The sequence below is a fragment of the Suillus subalutaceus genome (assembly GCF_016647625.1).
Source record: "Suillus subalutaceus strain FC151 chromosome Unknown DFJ58scaffold_229, whole genome shotgun sequence".
In the NCBI taxonomy this organism is placed as follows: domain Eukaryota; kingdom Fungi; phylum Basidiomycota; class Agaricomycetes; order Boletales; family Suillaceae; genus Suillus; species Suillus subalutaceus.
The window spans coordinates 45,265-64,930 of record NW_024540478.1 but is presented as its reverse complement, the minus strand read 5'-3'; the positions used below and the strand labels follow the sequence as shown (position 1 = coordinate 64,930).

The window sequence follows — 19,666 nt, the reverse complement described above, 5'->3', positions numbered from 1 at the left end:
GACTACTGCAGCGCGGCCTTTGGCAGCACGCGAAGTAGACTTGGTGCATTCCCGGAGCTGTATGGCCGGGTCCGCCACAGAATAAGCAGAGTTTCTTGTCCATCCTTCTCTGCCGCTCTTCGGACGTTAACTTTCCGTCCTTACCCAGCTTGGAAGTAAGATCCGGAACCTTAGGAGCGGACGAGTTCGAGGACGCGGATGGCTTTGTAGACTTCTGATCATTGGAGTTTCCGGATTTGTGATTTCCGGATCCGGACGTATTGGAGTCGTTCCGGTCAGAAGCGGATTGCTTAGGGGGTAGTGGATGAAGTGGGTTTAGCTTCTCGAGAGATCTCTCCCTTCCGTTCCCAGTATCGGGCGTCGATAGTCTGAGCAAGGACTTTGTATTCGGAAGAGTAGAGGGTTTACCCATGCGACTGATTTCATCCTTGATACGGGCCGGGAGTCCGTTGTAGAATTGGCGTCGTAAGGCTCCGTCGCCCCAGCCACGAACCTGTGAAGCAAGACGCTGGAATTCCACAACGTACTTGTTGATGCGCTGTCCATCGCGCATGTGGAGCTGTTCGAGCTGCATTTCTGCATCACCGGATGGGTCATGAGGCCCGAAGTTGGCTTGGAGTTCAAGCATGAACACGGAATAGTCATCCATCCAATCCGGATGATCGTCTGAATCATCGGACAGGAGATCCGGTTCAAACCATTCAAGGGCCATACCCTTAAGGTAGGATTGGGCGAAGTTGACTTTAGCCCTTCCGGTACGGAAAGCCTTAGGCTTGCTCTGGAAGTTAAGTTCACACTGGACAAAGAACGCATGGAGCTTCCGTGGTTCGGATCCGTCGAAGGTATCCGGTTCTCGGACCTTGACTCTAGAATCTTCGGATGCGGGCGCGCGACGATTATTGCGAGCAAGGTTATCGATGGCTTCTGAGAGTCGAAGCATAATGCGGTCTTGTGGGTTTAGGCCGTCATTTTCATCATCCTCAACATCCGGATCATCATCCGGATCACCACCGTTATTATCGGGTGGATTACCAGGGAAATCATCATCACCATCATCGGGATCATCATCGTCCGGAGGTCCTACGGCAGGAGTGCGTGTTGGGGTTTCCGGGTGTCGACGATTAAGGAGTTCGGATATGGTTTGAGCGGTTCCGTGGGTGCTAACACGGCGCTGAGAGAAACTGGTGAAGGTGTTGACTATAGGTGTCGGATCACGACGGAGGGAGGTTAGTCCGACCGCGTGCAGAGTTGTTTGTGTCTTGGTAGGAGGCATGATAGATGTTAAGTAACTCGGAAAGGTATGAGTTCGAATATACTGTTAAGACCGTACTCAAGTAGTATCAGATCCGAAGGGCTTCGGCCTCAGCTCGTGCGCTGTGCCCCTTTCCCGAGTCTTGCCCCTTATTTCAGAGAGCTAAAGTATCGCGTCTAGTGAGATGGATAAGTATCGTAACGGATAAGTCTTGTATTGCAACGGATAAGTATTGCAATGGATCCGTTAAGACTTCCGGATATCGAACGTATAGAGTAACGGCTAATCCGGATCGGATCCGGACTAGAAACTAACGGGTGAGGACTGTCCGAAGACAGAGGCGGATATGTAGACTATAGGAATCTATCCTAAGTCTCGGAGTAGACAAGAGTAGCGTACTCAAGTCCGGATGGATAACGGAGGGACTTAGAGTCCAGATGGAATGAGTGCAATCTAAGATGATATTCGAACTGATCTACTACAGCGCATATACAAAGGTTATATACTACGGATAGCTAACGGAATGATCAATAAGCAGAGGTGCGAGGCTATGTACGAAAGTATAAGCAAAGTCTAAGTGGAGCGTATTGGTAAGTTGGATGGATCAGTAAGCATAGCGGATCAGTAAGCAAAGCGGAAGTAAAGGATAACCGGTATACCGGTGTACAGGAATACCGAAAGGAGATGAACGATAGTTAGAGTTATATGAACAGGAAATGAAATAAGAATCAAAGCGGATCTGTGGACCGGACAATGGATATGTTCATCGGATCTGTAACCGGATATATGGTATATGACAATTTCCCCGATCCTCCACCTGATATCATCGATAACGAAGAAGAATACGAAGTCGAAGCGATCTTATCACACAAGGGCATGGGTAAACGAAGACACTATCTCGTATCCTGGAAAGGATATTCATCCGCCAGTAACGAATGGATTCCCACGGAAAATCTTGGCAACGCCTCCGCAATCCTCGCTGCTTATAAGAAGGCTCACCAGTTATAAGAACTGTTGCGAAAAGATGTCTTTTTTCAGAACTTCGCACTCTCCAGATTTGCCTCTTGCAACTTCAAATTCTCGTCAGAACCATTGATAATATGTCCGAAACCCTTGCCACATCCCCATCCACAACATCCGTCACTTTGACCGAAACCATCGAATCCCCAAACTACTTCACCATCCTTGACGATATCGAAAACAACACGTATTTGAATCTGCTCTCCTTTCTGAACAATACGCTATCGAGATAGATCGTCTCCTTGCTGAACAAGGAGCCCTCTCTAGCACACTTCTCATTAACATTATTCGCACCGCCAACCTCATTAAGCGTACCGCAGGCCTTCTTAGTGAAAGCGAAAATGACCAACGCTTTAAAGCCATTTTCCGTCATCTCCATATTCGCATTCGCAACTCTGCTATACGTCTCATGCCTGCCTCTACCAAAGAAGTTGTTAGAGAAGCCATCCATATTGTCACTGAACGAATTGCAACAAACCAAATCGCCAGACCACCATCTCCTCATATCGCAATTCCCGTTCCTCCTCCGGTTGAGATATCATCTCCCGTTGAGCATACGCCTGATGCTATCATTCCTCCTGCTTCACCAATCGTACCGTTTGCTTCTACAACTGCCCCGGCTGGCAACCACCCCTCGCCCACGCCCCCACTCGTCGTCGACCCTTCAAACGAGAAATCTCTGTCTCCCCTCCCTCACGCAACAGCACTCTACGCTCCAAAACACCATCCCCGCCCCCGCAATCATCCTCCGTCACCATCGTGAAAATCGAACCCATTGATAATTTCAAATGTCACTATTGTAAAGAATTCGGTCATCGTCACAAGAACTGCCCAACGTATTTCTGCCGCGTATGTCGTAACCTCGCACCAGGGCATCTTTCGGTCTTTTGTAAAGACCTTAAAGGCGAGAAACCTGTCCCATTGGTATGGACGGATGAAGGTTTCTACGAGGCTCTCGCTAAATGGGAAGCTGATAAGGACGCCGCCTTAGAACAAATCTCTATCGAGGAAGATGAGAGAATGTTCACTCAATGCGCAGGTGATCGTGACAACTATGATGCTTACGATAACTTTGATTGTTGAAATCGGTGACTTCAACGATAACAACGGGGTAATGTTACAGTCGAGTACGCCCCTATTCATTTTCTTTCTCTTACATCATTGTATTACATCACGATCGCATCTTGCCGTCGCTAGATGATCTATTCTTGTTATCTCTGACTCGTCTTATCTCTCTGACTCGTCTTATCTCTCTGACTCGTCTTATCTCTGACTCGTCCCTATGATCTCATTGTACCGGCCCTAAAGTCGTTACCATTCACTATATAAACTCGTCCGGTACTATGTAGTTCTTTACTTTAATCTTACTAGGTTTTACCTGGAACTTCCTTCACTTAAGACCTCCAATCTTATGTCGTATTGAACGTGATTCAAGTCGAGGACACTCTCCTAGACTTGTCTTAGTGAAACTACTGAACTTCGGTATACGCCGAAGCTTTGAACCGACCTTGGCCGATTACTCTTATCGAGTAGCCATACGTCTGAACTCGCCTAGTTCGTAACACCTGGTTCAACTCCCAGGTGATTGTTGATTGACGCAAACGCAGGAGTGCCAGTGAGACGTTGACCTTGGCGAAACGGTATATGGACACTGGTTGTCATATTCCAGAATTCCTTCGCGATACCAAAATCAATGATGAAGGCGGTGTGCCTCAAATCGCCAAGACCCAGAACAACGTTTTGTGGTTTAATGTCACCGTGAATATAATTGTGCGAGTGAACGTATTCAAGACATGAAAGCTGGGGAAAGGGGTCAGTACATGCAACCCACACAGTAGCACACACTGATGGACCAGCTGATCCCCTAGATTTATGACAGTCTCAAGGCTGAATTTTCGGCTGTGAGAAAGGAAGAGACTGTGCAAGGATGGCCCAAGGAGATCGAGAACGAGAGCATGATATGTCGACTCCCTACCGAACCAGAGGGCACGAGGAATACCAACACCACCTTCAAGGTGTTTCAAAATATTGTATTCGTGCTGGACAGATGATGAATGGGTGATGGGTTCAAGTTTGACGGCAACTGCATCATTCTTTATGATGTTCCGTACGCGATACACGACAGCTAATGGGGTCCAAATGTTGAATTAAACATATAGTCAGTAATCGTGATATGTAAATAACATACCATATGAGCCAGATCCCAAAATGTCTCCTAGCCTGAATCTTCCGTCAACTCGAACGGGAACCTTATCCATAGTGTATACAATAGCCCACGAGTAGAGAAATCAAGGGAATCCGACCAACAACACTGGAGTCTGGAGGCAACCAAAAAAGCAGTCCTTCCACGCAACTGCCGCGTGACTTGAGCTGGCTTGAGCTGGCTTAAAGCGGTTCAAGCCGCGGTTCATATATTTTTGGCTGACGAAAGTTGTAGCCAGTTCACATGGCTTATGAATCAGATCAAGCCAGTGACCAGTGGTTTGGCTAACGGGTATCGCCGAAATTCTCACAAACCGGTAAATACCGAGCTGGAGCCAGCCATAGCCGAGCCGTGGCACTAGTAATCACGGCCATACAACATGGCGGGCCGTGATGGAGGCTCGATCTGGTGATTCCTAATTGCATTTAGAGGACAAACACAACTCACCGGAAATAACAACGTACTTTGGGGCATTCATACCAGGAACATTGCCCGTGAGTTCTAAAGCCTTCTTTACAAACTTTATGTCAATTCCCATGCCAGCGATCGCTTCAAACTTAGGACGCCATTCAGCAACAAAGTCGAGACGAAGTTACACAGACATACATTGAAGAGTCCTGAGGACACGATCTGAATCTTTTTCCCATGCAGCGATCTTGTCGTGATCAATCGTGACAGTGAAGAGCCTCCTCCAAAATCCTTGCTCCTTCGATGATGCTACATCGCTGTTGATGCGGTTTACCGATCTGCACAGTGTCAGCAGATTCTGGCTGATAGTGAAATCGGTTTGGCTCACTTATTAAGCTGTGTTAAAGCATGCCCCAAGTGTCCTCGCAGATCATCTTGGGTGGCCTCCTTGGTCACACCTTCAAGAATTTCTCTGATAGTCTCACACTTATCGGCTATCACCTGGAAATCAGACTTGTTCTTAATTACTGACTGTATAGACGTAAGGCTAGGCTAGGTAAGGTTTCACCAAGAGTTAGACCAACGCACCTGTGCAATAGTCAGAATGTTTGCAATTGTTCCGAGGATGCCTTTCACGAGATCGATAGGCACAAGGTCTTTGGTAGCATTGATGGCCGCTATAGTGACGCCCAGCAGTTGGCTCATGCTGTCGTCCCGGGACTCCTCGGTTTCAGGAGCGGGTTGTTTCGAGTCCTTCTATGATAGATCAGATATATAGTGGTGATACCTAGATATGTGCCTTCTTACCTTTGATTTTTTGGACCTTCCAAGTTCTGCTTTCGTTTTTTTGGATGGCATCGTCTGAGTTCATGTGGTGGTTCAGATTGCAGTGTGTTTCGTCGCCAGATAAGCGCTTCCACCTACCTCAGGGTAGAGGGTGAGAAACTGCGCGGCACAACAGCGTAACCTGCCGGGGCGCCTATCATATCGAGAGAACGAAGTCGAGGCAGATTGGGGGATAGTATGTACTACTAATACGGGATACGGTCAATGTTATTAAGGTACAGTTGTCACATCATGTGATGCCACTAGACGCGCATGTCACACCGTGCTGTCACGGCATCCTACAGCCTCGGTTCCCCTGCCTGTGAGTGCAAATATTACCACATGTCACCAGTGCGGATAAGTACATTCGTTCAAGTTGTGTGCCCTCGATGATGCTGTAGAAAAAATCCCCAAGCTCCTAAGCTATTCCCGCCCTAACTCTCTCCCTTCCCGCCACTCGTACTACGTCAAAGAAGACAGTGCCGTCCTCATGGTTTGCGCTGTTGATTTGGCCGGCGCTACACTTACCCAGTAACCAGTCATATACAGGCTAGTGTTTCTCCCCCGCAATGCCTCTCCCCTTCCAGCTCTCCTGACTCATAAGTTAGTCATAACAGCAAGTCCTTCCTGGTTGAAAGGTGCCACTAGACTCTAGAGCACTTTACGCTGCACGCCATGTCCTGATGGCAACACACTCTACTTAGCTTGCTACCAACTTCCCTGGAGGACTAATAACCTAATAACAGCATACCCGAGTTCCACACAGAGGAAAGGAACGGATGATTGGAGATGGAAACGTGAAGGAGTGGAATCCAATTGCGGTTATGATTCAAGAGCGCTCGACACAGATACTAAAAGAGTTACTAGCGGATCACTCGGCGATCTAAAAATTGAGAGATCTTGTCAAGGCGATGTGAAAGTGCACGAGATAACAGCAGGTCAGTCAGATCATCTATACACATGGTTTCATGAGATAATAGATCGTTATATCATTCAAAGCTCGATCAAGCAGCTCAGACAATCGCCCGAACGCCCTCCCACCCGTCTCGTCCGTGAAAGGTACATATATGGATAGTCATGCAAAGTACAAGAGCATATGATTACACGAGTGTGGTGTGTATGGGAATGCGTTAATCCTAATGATCACAGTGGTACAGGATCTTCCAGCGTCAACTTTCCTTCGGCGACAAGCTTCATTATATCATCTGCGCTGCGCAAGTTTGCTTGTATTTTATCGTCTCGTCCACCTTGCTGCAGAGCAGAGACCGCCCATATCTTCATCATCTTAGGCACGGCTGCCCGTAATTCAATGGCAACTTTATTGAACTCGCGAATAGAGACACCGGCATTTCGCATACAATCCATAGCGCAGCTCAAGTAAACTGGGAAACATTCGTAAAACGCGCGCGCTGAGTCTGTGTTGGTCGCTTACATGGGCGGTATTCGTCATCCTCGGGGTATGTGTTAGCTGCTTGTAGGTATGCCCTTGCCCCATTCGCAAAGCCAATACACGCGGCAATGTCATCGCTGTACCGAGCTGTCTGTGTATGATAGAATCCTATCATCCTGAAAGCAAGGCAACCATGAGAAAGGACAGGAAGTAAAGGAAACAGACAAAGTCATACGAATAAGCATTTCCAGCAGGATAGATACAAAAAGACGATACAAAGCCAGGGTCAACTTCCTCTTTACTAGGGTTCTTTGCTGCTATTTCAATCTCTTTGATGAGGTCTTCAGCTTCTTCCTTCAGATGTTCAAGGGGAAACTTAGAGTTCAAGCCAGGGTTGGTGGCGTAAGCCTGTCATGCGATTAAACCAGCACCCGAAGAAACATAACTTGCAACGCACGTCCATAAACATCCTGAGGTGCATGCTACGCACGCTTCGCAAAATCGTATCCTGGAAAATCGTTCCACGATCGTCATTGGCAACATTCTTCCAAACGTTTCGTCCCCATTCAAGCAGGTCAACAGCTCGTTTCAAAAACTGAAGACCGACGTCAGGTCCCCCTCTCAAATGGCTTTCCAACATGCTTCTCGTTATCCATGCACTGCACCAGATGATCAATAAATATTACAGCACGAAGCTCATGCAACGCACCGAACAGTCACTGACAAAGCGGGGCGTACATCATTCCAGCCCTTTTCCTTCAAGCGTTTCTGTGCCAGCTCCTTGATAGCTTCGGGTCCGTTGGAGTGCCAGGCTCGGCGAGCCGTAGCTTCGAACGTGACTGAACCATGGTCAGTGTGATTCCTCACGCAATACTAGAATGAGATTGCCTTGTTTGTTGTACTTGGTAATCCAGTCGGGTTGATTGAAATAGAACGCGCGCTCGTCACGCATCAAGCCATTGGTCATATACGTCAAGGCCTACGTATGTTAGGCATCATGATATTGCAAGCCGAAGAAAGCGGCTTGAACTCACCATCAGACTTCCGCCGTAAGCAACTCCTCCTGGAGCTTGAGCGTGAGGTATTTCTTTCAATTCATTCATAAAATCTACCCCTTTCGTGAAATTCTGGTACATGTTAATAGGCCCCTATTAGACAGAAGGGCAAGAACATACTTCGTATGCAGATGAGATCACCCAAGCCTACATGAAAGGCACCGCCGTTTAGCGATGGTATGCAACATTACGAGTGAAACTCACACTGCTAGAGAATTTTGCGGGACCCGCTTGCCGGAGTTCGGGAAGCATCCCCGTCGCGATTTGCCAAGGAAGGTTGCCATCACCGGCCTTGAAACGAACAAAACGTGGGTCCCGTGGAGCCTTGCCACGCGTTTGGGCTGCATCCAGGCCGGCAGTGTACTGATCTTTCTGCCGCTGTTCCGCGGGACTGAAAGTTAGTTTTCGGGAGTGCATCCAGTGCCTTCTGCCACGCTTCAGCACTCCGCTCCCAGTCCGCGAGGGCCTACGCACGGTGTCAGATCAAGCGAGAAGGGAGCACGCATGGACTTACGTCTCGAGATGCTGCCAGTCGTGACCACCCTTTGGCATAGCCCTGGATCAATATCTGTGGCCTAAGACGCATTAATATTTTCTCCATGTATACGTTAACTGGCATCAGGTACCATCTTCGCATCATCGACAGAATCCAGGTATCTATTTATATAAAGATCGTGGTCAAGTTATTTTTATCGCGATTCGATGTCAAAGTATAACTGTGACCTCACCTATTCAATCCATGATTGCAAGCAGCACGGTTCGCATATAGAACAGCGTTCTTGTCATCCAAAGCAATAGCCTCGGTATATTTTGCCAATGCCCCGACGTAGTCTTGCTTCCTAAATAACTCATTGCCCTCGTCCTTGAGCTGTGTTGCTGTCGGTTGCGACATGTTTTAAAAAGCAGGAACTTAGAAGGCTGCAAGTCGTTACGTATGGTGGTATGAAGAACGACGTTTAGATCAAGGTGGAAGCCAACTGACAATTTTGCGCAGGTTTTAAACCGATCTACACGAGGCGCCCTGGGGCATTCATTACGCAATCGGTGGCAAAAGACCATAATACCTCCAAGGTTAGTTGTAAATTATGTATACGATTCTAATGGCGTGTGCCAATACGTGGATCTCACTTTAATACGGCGAGTGTCAATGAGACGCGTTTCTGCGCGCGTACTATGCAATTTGAATAGGGGCAACGCTGTCCATTTTCAGCAATCACAGTGACGTCACACCATTGCCATGGTATAATGAAGTGACTTTTTAAATTGTTTGTGACGATTCGATGCATAATTTCATAGGCAATTTGCTGATTAAGTCGAACCATTCCATTGAATGAGAATGAGATGGCATTATCGCAGTGAGCGCTGTTATTATAATGTTCATGGCACGATGTTTTGGTGCACAGCAGTCATTCCAGCAATCCCTATCACTCTTGTGATTTTGAATGGCGATTCAAATCACAGGCTGATTATTAGTAAGTTGTGAAGTTATACCCAAATGCAACGCACATAAATTTAATATCCCTCGGGCGAGTGTGTGGGTCGCCAGGCAACCGAGACTACGTACAGAACGGAAGAAGACAAGGGGCGTAAAGTAACGAAGTGTAAAAGAATATAGGGTGATCTAGTGGGTCGAAAACTGTGATAGAAGCTACAATTTTGAATATTTACGCTATAGATACTCGTAGGTTTTTGGAACGAAGCATTGATACACAGGTGGATTGTCTAACGAACCGGACACACGCAAGACCGTTGGGTCAAGCAGCTGCGTTATTAATGAGAGGCATTAGTACAGATCACAAGTTGCTGACTGGGTGGGATGGCATGTTCTGCTGGTGCTTCTACACCACCCGCAAGGATGCCCACGCGCATCATGGCAAGGAGCTATGTAATGGAGTATGTGTTCACACCGGACGACAAGGATCATAGTCAATCATTAGCATTGTTGGATACGCGAACAGAAGCATGGTACGCACGTTATGCGCCGCGTGAGAGTGGGCGTAAATGCCACCGAAAAAGGATGCAGTCATGTCATTCCCAGAGTTTCGTGTGAGCAGAGCGGATCCTCCCGGATGGCTATCGAGGAAAAAGGACGCGTCGTGAATAAAACCTGAGATGAGGAGAAGAGTACGCGTCTGGGACTCTTTCTGGACTATTGGCAGAAAATTTGGAATTTTTCAGTAAAAAATTGTGCGCAGGATAGCGTTTGCTCACATGTCTCCCACGTTACCACGGGCAATTCCTGCGGGGGCACAGGCCATGCAATTGAGTCCTGAATGTCCTTGAGAGCCTTGAGTTTCATTGTGAGTGCACCCTTTTCAATTTCGTTGCTAGGGAAAACACGGAGATGGGAGGCGAACCCGAGGCAATGGCACACAGCAATGAACCACTTGGTAGGGTCATACTGGTACCATCGGAATGCATTCCTGGTGGAAAGGTCGGACTCGTAAATAAAACTGGGAACGATACAATGGACGTCAATTGCTACCTGTAGTCCATGGGAAATTGATGGTGAAAATTATGGTATCCTTCTCCCATCGTAAGGATAGCAGATATAAGGTGGTCGCGCGGCGAGTGCTTGTCGTCGTACGGCGTGCTGCCGAGATAGTGAGCGATGGAGTTGATGCAAAAAGTGCTCTGAGACAAAGGTTAGGCTTTGGCTTTGATGAACAATGTGAAACTCACATGATGGCACGCAGTCATGCGAAGGGCACCAACGAAAAAGAACCCGCCTTTCCAGTCACCCCACAACAAGCCAGGAATGAACATTGGAAGCAAATAGCCGAAAATAGTCAGGATGACAAAGTACCATCGGTGTTGCCATTGTACGAGAGGGTCCTTACGCAAGTCGGAAATATCAGCTGGCCCTGTCTTTAAGTCTGACTCGAAAATGATCCATCCGATGTGGGTCCAGAGGAGGCCACGTTCCGAGTTGTAAGGGTCAAAGTCCGTGTCGGTATGTCTGTGGTGAGAACGGTGTCGGCGTGCCCACCAGTAACACGAGCCTTGTACTGCACTCGCTCCCGCAAGGATGAGGAATACCTGCAATGGGAACGAAGCATTATATGATCTGTGCGACCAAAGCCGGTGGTATCCTGGAGCGATGCGTTCTAATGCTATCTCGTTGCAGGTATTTTCACCACTCACCAGCAGTAATGCCTGGCGAAGCAAATTCAGCGATCAGAAGAAATGAGTTTTGTCGAGTACCTACCAAGCATGGAATAAATGTAATACATGGTAGTGGCAACGACAGTCTTCCGAAGGATAGGAACATATAGCAAGCCGTACAGGGAAAGGACCGGTGTGATAACAAGGATAGAAAGGTTGAACCATCGTATGCCAGTAATGGTCGGAAAACCTTGCGTCAAGTTCTTAATAAACTGCATATTAAGCTGCGGTCGTCACCACCAGAAACGCCAATAGAAGAAGACACGACCAAGAAGAACAGAAGGATGTCGCACTTGTTACCAGGCTTATGTATCACCATGCGACGGTGGGACAAGTTAGTCCATAAGATTTTTCCTCCGTATTATATGTTCCGTTGAGACATGGCATGGGTGAGCTGATCGGGCAGTTAAGATTCGGACGGATGTCGCGTGAAAAGAGCCTGTGTAGAACATAGTTCGAATCGTGGAAGACAAAGGCAGTAAACCTTGTGAAACTCTTAGAGTCTTATTTTCCGTGAGGTCTGATCCGGGCTGTAATTGCCGATATTCGACCCGAGACAATGAGACTCATCACAATTACCCTTCACAACAGCCTTGCAAATGGGCACTCACGCACAGGTTAAAATTTTCCACCAGATGGGCTCGTGTCATGTTCTCGTCACGGAGTACCTACACCTCGGGGCTGAGATATTCTTCCATCCCGGTCGCGTCGGAATGAACGAACCATAATTGGCTACCATTGGTCAAACTCGCGGAGAAGGTACTAGTTGGATCATCGGGTTGTGCCGCCAAGACCTAGATTGTTGGTGGTGTGCAGCCTAGTAGAGCCTAGTGCGGTCCCTATCAGTCTCGGCCATGTCATTTGGCAAAGAACAAGAGATTCAAATTCTAACACCGCGTCGCAAAGCGCCATATACCTTTAATTACGCCACATGATTGACAAATTGTCTCACTTCTCACACACTACTAAGTTACAGTGCGTTACGTTTCAGTCCTTGAACGTGTTTGTATGTATTTGGTGGTGTAGATTTTGAAAACCGCCAACCCTAACCACAACAGCCACGTTGCGATCGGACGACGGACACCGTGCACCAAGCCTCGTCGGGCAACAATACCAGTGTATGCATTCTGTTTACCCCCCTTTTGAGCTGATAGTCTTCGTTCCTAGGTCTTGTGACATCCAAATACAGTCAATATCGAGCACGAGGCTCCCAATCAGTAGGGTCTATTATTGTACAGACTCACTGCATGAATTCCCCGCCTTCCCTGCAGTTTTTTCGCTGTATCCAGATGAACTATGCCGTCCACGGGGCCTTTTGACGGACATGAACTTTGTCTCTACAAGGTGTGGCATGATATGATTTATGTTCGATCAGCTGACAAGGCCAATCTTACCAATTTCTGTCAATGGTATAAGCTCGGACAGATCTTATTGTCTTGTACAATCCTTGCAAAAAAATCACTCTCGTTTATTAGTTCCTGCTATCGTCTTGGATGATGCAGTGCACTGAGATGGCAGAATCGCGGACTGAGGTGTCGCGCGTCGTCTCGCTCTGCCGCTACCTTTGATATATGATTGCGAGTTGACGAAGGCTGTGCGAGAGTGTGGCAATCGAGACTTCAACATTCGGTGTTTCAAGCAACTACTCTTGAATTTCGTCGAGGAACAGGGATGAGTTCGCATCAAGAATGGATGTGATAAATGAGAAGTCCTGTTGGTTGAACCGTTGAGCATACCAGGCCTGTCCGAAATCTCGGTGGAGTTTCAAAATTTTGTAGACATTTCGTTGACTGCAAGTCAAGCTATTTCCGCAACTGTCTTCAGATGTTGCTGAAAATGCTGAACAACAATCCTCTCCCGTAGTTTTTCTATGAGGTGTGCAGACATCATTAGGCGTGACAGGTCTGAGGTCACAGGGCAAACACATTTCAAAGAGAATATTCAGAGGTTCCTGTTGGACATAGTACATATATATGCAAACATACTGCGTCCAAATCAAGGACTGTCCCGAACTCCCTTCATTGTTTGCGCAAAATCAAGTCGAGACCAACGCCGAAGCACGACAATGTGATGGATCACGTTGAATGCGATCCAGGTTTCATATATGTATACAGCGTATGCAACAACTCAGTACTCAGAGGTGGCTGTCAGAAGTAGAATTCTCAGTGAATGCACCAAGATCGATCATGGTGGTCAACTGCTGCGTTGGGGCGAGGTCACTGGTTGTGAGCCGTATGGTCGTCACCTTCCGGATCATCAGTTTTGCAATCAGGTACACGGGATGCATAGGATTACTAGCAGGTTGCAAACTATCAGGGAGGACGATGTTTGGACACAGGAATATAAATGTTTGTAGGTCAGCATCAGAAGAACGTAATGCACCTGGGTCCTGGGAATCGTTAATTCCGGGAGTTGAACGTTGAAAGTCCGGCCGGATAGGTACTACTATGGGGATCTCGAACGTTTCAACTCTTACGACAGGCCACCTCAGGTCGTACACGATTTGTCGAAGACTTACTCAAGTTGGGTCTCACTATTGGCCTTCATGCATTTGTCTACCCGACTATAGTATGGCTTGGCACCCTTATTTGCAACGAGGTGAGCGGTTCAGACCGTCGAGTCGAGGAGCTGAGTACTTAAATTGAACAGCCTATTGTAGCCCTGGGAAGATTGAATGTTCAACTGACGAGTCCACTCATTCCTTCATATTCACACAGGTGTCATAGAAAGATCCTGCAGGAGATCACTTGACGTCGAACTTGTGCTCAAGGTGTGCTTCAATCGGTCCGTCTTGAGTTTGAACGTTATGGTGACGAGCATCAGTGGTCCCTTGCTCGTACGAAGACAACGATGCGCGACGACCACAATGCTGTTATCAGAGTACGTCTTCCAGAATCCACAAGACGGTCTTACTCTCATCGGATGACACGTGATGCGTTAAGAATCAGGCGTACGAAACGTCGTGGCTGTGCAGATTGATTACCTCAGAGTCAGTTGTGGCTGAAGCTTACACGATTCTTTGTGTGTCTTGAAGCTGAGGTAGCTCAAGGGTCGCCAGATTTTCCGCCTCCAAATTGGTTAGTTAGAGGCCATGTGAGCGGAAGTTCGCGGCCCGTTACCTCTAGTGTTCCCAAGTCGCTGTCAAGAATGTCTTTAAGTACGGTTGTTCTGTGTCTTCTTTGTCCTCATCCACACGACTGACGGTCATGCGACAGCTTAGGACAGCTTCTCCGTAACCGAATGACTGTCTTGATCGGCTATCCGTGAAACACCGACAAATCTGCGATCGTGTTCTGTTAAACAATAAAAGCTCTGTATACAACGAGGGTGACTTCTGAGCCCCACTTGCCGTGGACCCTCTATAACTTGTGACGTTCTAGCTGACGGTGGAGTGCGACCACCAACTGTCTCTGAAACCTGGAAATAGGGGAATACATCTTAATCAAAGATGACAGCATTAACAACGGGTGCAATTCTGACTGTCACCCTGACTCTTGTGTCGTGCGCGAAAGCCTCGGCGAGCGATTCTAACCTTACCGTGCCTCCTGGAGCAGTGGTACGTCAGAGATCGTGATTCCGCAATGCTGTACCTAACGCCCATTTGCAGTACATTAATCCTCTAATGTACGATGTTGTGGGAGCCGACTACACAGAATGGCGCAACTTATCCACTGTTGGCTTTAACCCCACCAACACCACACCTCCATTCATTCAAGTCTTTGACCCTTCGTTCCTCAATATCACCGGACCATCCGCTACCATTCGCTCAATTGTTTCGAACCCCGGCTTTGCTTTTGCTCACGAAGCACCCATTTACGTCCCAGACCTCAACGCAGTCTTCTTTTCAAGCAACGATGGTGGTCCACTCGGGTACAACGGCTGGTACAACAACAGCGTTGTTAGCATGCTCAATATGACAGAAATCGACATGGCGCTGGCTTCTACAACGGGAGATGTTAATATACAAATTCAAACGGTGGGTTGCTTCCGCTGAGTCTAGGCACAGATCGTTGATCTCGACTGTCTTGGTTCTCAGCTCAACCTTCCGGACACTGTCCAAATGGTAAACGGGGGGACAGGTCCATACAAGGGAGATCTTTTGTTCGTCACTTCGGGTCGCGCTTTGCTTCCTCCTTCGATTGTGCGCGTTAATCCCAGCCCTCCCTACAATGCCACTGTTCTTCTGGACAACTTCTTGGGCAGACAGTTTAACTCGCTCAATGATGTCAAAATTCTCCCTGGCACGGACATCATATTTTTCACTGATCCAACGTAAGTAGATCATTGAAAATGATGTTTACAATATTTACTATGGTCTTCCCAGCTATGGTTGGCTTAATGGTTTCCGTCCTGAACCAATGCTACCATCGCAAGTATACCGCTTTGATCCATCCACTGGGCAGGTCAGAGTTATCGCCGACCAGTTTGTGCTTCCGAATGGTATCGCATTCACCCCCGACGGCAAAAGTGCATTCGTGTAAGTTTTCTATACTTGTATAACCTTTCATCGGTCCGCGGATAAAGTTATGACGTATCAGCACCGACACTGGTTCTTCTGGAGGCTTTCTCGGAACGAATCAGACCCTCCCGGCCACGATGTGAGTTTCTTGCATCAATCATGATTGCAATGGGATTCTAAAGCAAAACGTATAGCTACAAGTTCGACGTTGATCCACAGACGCAGGCGTTTACAAACCGCAGAGTGTTCGCATACTCTGATTCCGGTATTCCCGATGGTATTCAGCTTGATGCCACGGGAAACGTTTTTTCAGGTTGTGGCGAGGGTATCCACGTTTGGAATGCTGAAGGGACGCTCATTGGGAAGTTCTATCTTAACAGCACCGCAGCTGAGATGATCTTCACGAAGTCTGGTCTCGTTATTTTAGACGCGGAGACGATATATCTGGCAAATATCCAAGCTCAGGGATTGGATCTTGCCACATTGTAGAATCGCTGCGTAACCGCCCTAACGTGTTACATACAACTATCTGGATAGCATAGCACAACTTATCATGCTTCCATGTTCAGTGTGAGAGAAGTTAAAAGTGCGCTCTGCATATGATGCATCTCACACCCCGTTAGAGGAGTGTCTCCAGGCGTACTCCTACATGATAGTGACGTGCTCTACGTTCGAACTGTACACCCCCTTCACCAAGTCCGCCAATCAAGCGCTCGCAGCAGCAGAGAGCGGCAACGGCGACCAGGCGATGAACAAACGCTGGGAATTCCTGAAGAAGTTTGAGTCTAACTTTAATCGCTGGTGAGCGTCCCATCGTCTGCGTGCGGTATTTAGAAAGTGAGATTCTGACGCTGCATGTCTTTAGGTTTAAGGTGATGTTGTTTCATTCACGCGGTTACCGCATTCCCGGCTGACAATTTTTTGTACAAGTTTCAGCTGGACTACGTGCAATACTACGCATCGAGTGAGAATGCCAGTGTGTCATTGCTTCCTCTTGTGGTGCGGTTGAGTAGCATCAAGGCGATGTCATAGCATCAGTCATATCGATGAGAAGTGGGTCCTGATGAGTGACAGAGAATGACGCCCAAAAAATCGGTTAGGTTTATTGCTTTGTTACTAGGTCTGTCATCGTTGCATTTTGTTCTTCTAGCCATGCATGATATATATGTCGCTACATACTATTACTTAGGATGTGAGGAACACCTAGCCTCCTGTAGTAAGACCATTCGAGAGAAGATAGTTGTTCCTTGATATGACTCGGACGAGAGCCAGCTAGCACTGAGCAGGCTACGATTGACATACCGTATAATTTAAACAGGCACTGAGAGCACTTGAGGCGACAACACACGAGCTGGGAAATGCAATGCGCAATGGTAACAATAATGCTGAGTCTAATATATGTCTACAGTTAAGTCACAAAGAGTGAGACAGCCGGGATCGTATTACAACGTGTCAGAAACCAAGCAATCAGATAAAATCAAGATATGTATGTAGATATACAAGGAAGTCACTTTTTGGGCAAGGCTGCGGCGATGCCAGACCTAGTACGATGAATGACTCTCACAAAAAATAAGACATATAGCTATAACTCACCTGCATAGAACCTAGCGTCAAGTTCAGTAGTTGGTGAACTCATAGCTGGAGTCGTGGACCCCAAGTTCCTCCGAACTGCGCTTCCCTTCATCTCTCTCCTGTAGTTGGTGAACTCATAGCTAGAGTCATCAACTGCAAGTTCCTGCGAGGCGCGTTCCCCTCACTCCTCTTGTAGCTGGAGAAGTCATAGACCTTGTCATTGACGCCAATTTCCTCCGAGTCGCGCTTCTTGTAACTGGCGAAGTCATAGAAGCTTGTCATTGACCGTCAAGACCCTCCGAGTCCCGCTTCTTGTAACTGGTGAAGTCATAGACCTTGTCGTTGACGTCAAGACCCTCCGAGTCGCGTTTTCTTGTAACTGGCGAAGTCGTAGAGCTTGTCAATGACGTCAAGACCCTCCGAGTCGCGCTTCTTGTAACTGGCGAAGTCATAGAGCTTATCATTGACGTCAAGACCCTCCGAGTCGCGCTTCTTGACATCTAGCAGCTTGTCAACCATCAGCATGATGATGAGTTATGAATACTCCACTGGAACGTTTCGCGATGCCAGCAGCTCCTTGTGTGGGCTACGCTGTAGCAAGAAACCACGAAGGATGCGAGCACGCTGAAGACAAGAGAAAGCTTCATGTTTGAGTTAAGAGGTGCGACTGGGTGACTCTGTCGATGTATTACATTGGAATCTTCAAGAGCACTTTATACCTTTTCGTAGGTCCGCTCATGACTCAGGTCACCTGAATCGGCTGAAGCCTTATTTTCACCCAGAGCTTTTGCAAGGGATTGTTCTAAGTGGACAGTCGCGACCTGTGACAGTAGTAAGATTGAGCTGCCAGTCTCATTGAGGAATCACTGAGCGCCCACATTGATCCTAACGAGGCACTGGACATCAAACCAGAATTCTCATCTCCGGAGGGGTTCACTGTATGGGCAGTCTTGTCACGCGGGAAGGTGATATGTAAGGTTAAGAGGGACTGCATCAGAGGACAGCTGCAGATATCATCATATTTAATTTTTATATGCCGATATATGAAGGTTTTCGTTATAAGTAATTGGAATATAAACAACTTGCACAAGTCCGCATCGTCTTCACGTTGACAAGTCAGGCTACAGCTGCCTTATTTCGCACATTTGAAATTTACCTACCCACTTTGCTTATGTGGAATGGTTCACGCCATTCAGGCAACCTGAAGCAAACCATGGTTTGTATAAAATTTCCCACCTCATTCGTAATGGAGAGCGTCTGGCAAGCATCATTGACATTTCTGATATTCGCAGGAGTGTACATGATGCATCTTATTCCAAAATTCGGCCCTGTAGCACCTCGTGAATGGACCAGTAGTACCGTTTTGGAGCTTTGTTCTACCTTCTTCGTAAACTCGTTCAGTGACAGGCATGCTTATTTAACTATTATCCGACTAGTAGAATCGTCTACATTCTTCTGAAATACAATGATTTCTGTGAAAATACTACATTTCCTGGAATTCAAACCGTTTTAAGCTCGAGTTTGAATATTTCGGTGAATTTCCTGGCGGAGGTTTTCCCTGATGTTATAGAAAATATGCTGTGAGTCCGGATATCGGGCGAAATGCGGTCGTATGTGCTCTGTCTCTCGAACGCGCATCTCAATATATTCAGCCCTATTCGGGCACAGTCAATTCTCACTGGGTTTGAGGGATGATATCTGATTGATCCAAGCAGATATTTCAGCATGAATTCCAGCAGGATACCGATCGATGGGATCAAGGTAGAAGTTCTTCATGAAATCGCAAAGCAGTGACTCGCGCGGTCCGTCGGCGGAATGTTTGAACGCTGCAAAACATCGATCGGAGAACTGTTCGTGGTCTTGGCAACGTGCTAGTGCAATATCCAGGGTGTTCTTAGCATTGCTTCATAGAAGATCGTAGATGTACTAACACAGATTTGAACAGCGCCCAAGTACTTGTGAAGACGTTTTCTCTCAAGGTTACTGATGCTCAATCACAACATCCATAACCTTTCTTCCAATTGGTGTACACGCTAATAAAATGCGACCACAAGTATATTATGTGTCATATGCAGTTTCCTGTCATAGGACATGGTCGACGTGTGAGGTGATAAGGGCAATCGTACAAAGAAGTGGGAGGTAGTACAAATCGGAATGGGACATCTGGGACGCGATGAGCGGAAGTCCGAAGATGTCTTGAACAGATTACCTTCCGCATCCACGTGCATGTCATGGGAACTTACGAGGGTCGAAGTGGATGACCTATTCAGGGAGGACAGACACAGATGCTGAAACAAGAGTGTCAAACATCGAGTTG

At 47.3% G+C, this 19,666-nt stretch overlaps 5 protein-coding genes across 5 annotated transcripts; 1 reads left to right on the top strand and 4 right to left on the bottom strand.

The window, feature by feature from the left end:
* Nucleotides 1-3,823: 3,823 nt before the first annotated feature.
* DFJ58DRAFT_670567 (casein kinase 1, epsilon) lies at nucleotides 3,824-4,530 on the bottom strand (the record flags this gene model as incomplete). Its single annotated transcript, XM_041382875.1, has 3 exons — nucleotides 3,824-4,072; nucleotides 4,126-4,397; nucleotides 4,461-4,530. 3 exons carry the CDS (start codon nucleotides 4,528-4,530, stop codon nucleotides 3,824-3,826), a joined length of 591 nt encoding a protein of 196 aa, XP_041236309.1.
* Nucleotides 4,531-4,538: 8 nt separating this feature from the next.
* DFJ58DRAFT_821287 (uncharacterized protein) lies at nucleotides 4,539-5,592 on the bottom strand. Its single transcript, XM_041392017.1, has 5 exons — nucleotides 5,472-5,592; nucleotides 5,272-5,414; nucleotides 5,101-5,221; nucleotides 4,940-5,031; nucleotides 4,539-4,890 (listed from the first exon to the last, which is right to left on the bottom strand). Exons 1-5 carry the CDS (start codon nucleotides 5,586-5,588, stop codon nucleotides 4,833-4,835), a joined length of 531 nt encoding a protein of 176 aa, XP_041236308.1. The 5' UTR covers nucleotides 5,589-5,592; the 3' UTR covers nucleotides 4,539-4,832.
* Nucleotides 5,593-6,851: 1,259 nt separating this feature from the next.
* Nucleotides 6,852-9,045, bottom strand: DFJ58DRAFT_719336 (uncharacterized protein; the record flags this gene model as incomplete). The annotated part of the gene is made up of 13 exons (XM_041384607.1): nucleotides 6,852-7,090; nucleotides 7,141-7,274; nucleotides 7,334-7,506; nucleotides 7,556-7,757; nucleotides 7,808-7,937; nucleotides 7,987-8,077; nucleotides 8,133-8,225; nucleotides 8,274-8,300; nucleotides 8,358-8,477; nucleotides 8,518-8,619; nucleotides 8,668-8,721; nucleotides 8,780-8,810; nucleotides 8,882-9,045. The coding sequence occupies 13 exons, from the start codon at nucleotides 9,043-9,045 to the stop codon at nucleotides 6,852-6,854; spliced, it is 1,560 nt and encodes a 519-aa protein (XP_041236307.1).
* Nucleotides 9,046-9,923: 878 nt separating this feature from the next.
* Nucleotides 9,924-11,825, bottom strand: DFJ58DRAFT_868601 (uncharacterized protein; the record flags this gene model as incomplete). The annotated part of the gene is made up of 7 exons (XM_041394243.1): nucleotides 11,362-11,825; nucleotides 11,298-11,309; nucleotides 10,836-11,245; nucleotides 10,639-10,787; nucleotides 10,365-10,576; nucleotides 10,127-10,302; nucleotides 9,924-10,034 (listed from the first exon to the last, which is right to left on the bottom strand). Exons 1-7 carry the CDS (start codon nucleotides 11,534-11,536, stop codon nucleotides 9,924-9,926), a joined length of 1,245 nt encoding a protein of 414 aa, XP_041236306.1. The 5' UTR covers nucleotides 11,537-11,825.
* A 2,578-nt stretch (nucleotides 11,826-14,403) lies between these two features.
* DFJ58DRAFT_821274 (uncharacterized protein) lies at nucleotides 14,404-16,383 on the top strand. The gene is given in 9 exon segments (XM_041392016.1): nucleotides 14,404-14,475; nucleotides 14,534-14,645; nucleotides 14,699-14,874; nucleotides 14,926-15,294; nucleotides 15,355-15,590; nucleotides 15,643-15,795; nucleotides 15,857-15,916; nucleotides 15,972-16,321; nucleotides 16,338-16,383. The coding sequence occupies 6 exon segments, from the start codon at nucleotides 14,767-14,769 to the stop codon at nucleotides 16,264-16,266; spliced, it is 1,221 nt and encodes a 406-aa protein (XP_041236305.1). The 5' UTR covers nucleotides 14,404-14,475; nucleotides 14,534-14,645; nucleotides 14,699-14,766; the 3' UTR covers nucleotides 16,267-16,321; nucleotides 16,338-16,383.
* The last annotated feature ends 3,283 nt before the right edge of the window (nucleotides 16,384-19,666 follow it).

Excerpts from the sequence above, each read along its gene's own strand:
- DFJ58DRAFT_821287 (XM_041392017.1), bottom strand. The coding sequence starts at position 5,588 with ATGAGCCAACTGCTGGGCGTCACTATAGCGGCCATCAATGCTACCAAA. Across the intron at positions 5,032-5,100 it reads GGGAAAAAGATTCAGATCGT|TTTGAAGCGATCGCTGGCAT; the intron begins GTCCTCAGGACT and ends TGGCGTCCTAAG. Across the intron at positions 4,891-4,939 it reads CCTGGTATGAATGCCCCAAA|GAATCACCAGATCGAGCCTC; the intron begins GTACGTTGTTAT and ends AAATGCAATTAG.
- DFJ58DRAFT_821274 (XM_041392016.1), top strand. The coding sequence starts at position 14,767 with ATGACAGCATTAACAACGGGTGCAATTCTGACTGTCACCCTGACTCTT. Across the intron at positions 14,875-14,925 it reads CCGTGCCTCCTGGAGCAGTG|TACATTAATCCTCTAATGTA; the intron begins GTACGTCAGAGA and ends GCCCATTTGCAG. Across the intron at positions 15,796-15,856 it reads GACGGCAAAAGTGCATTCGT|CACCGACACTGGTTCTTCTG; the intron begins GTAAGTTTTCTA and ends ATGACGTATCAG.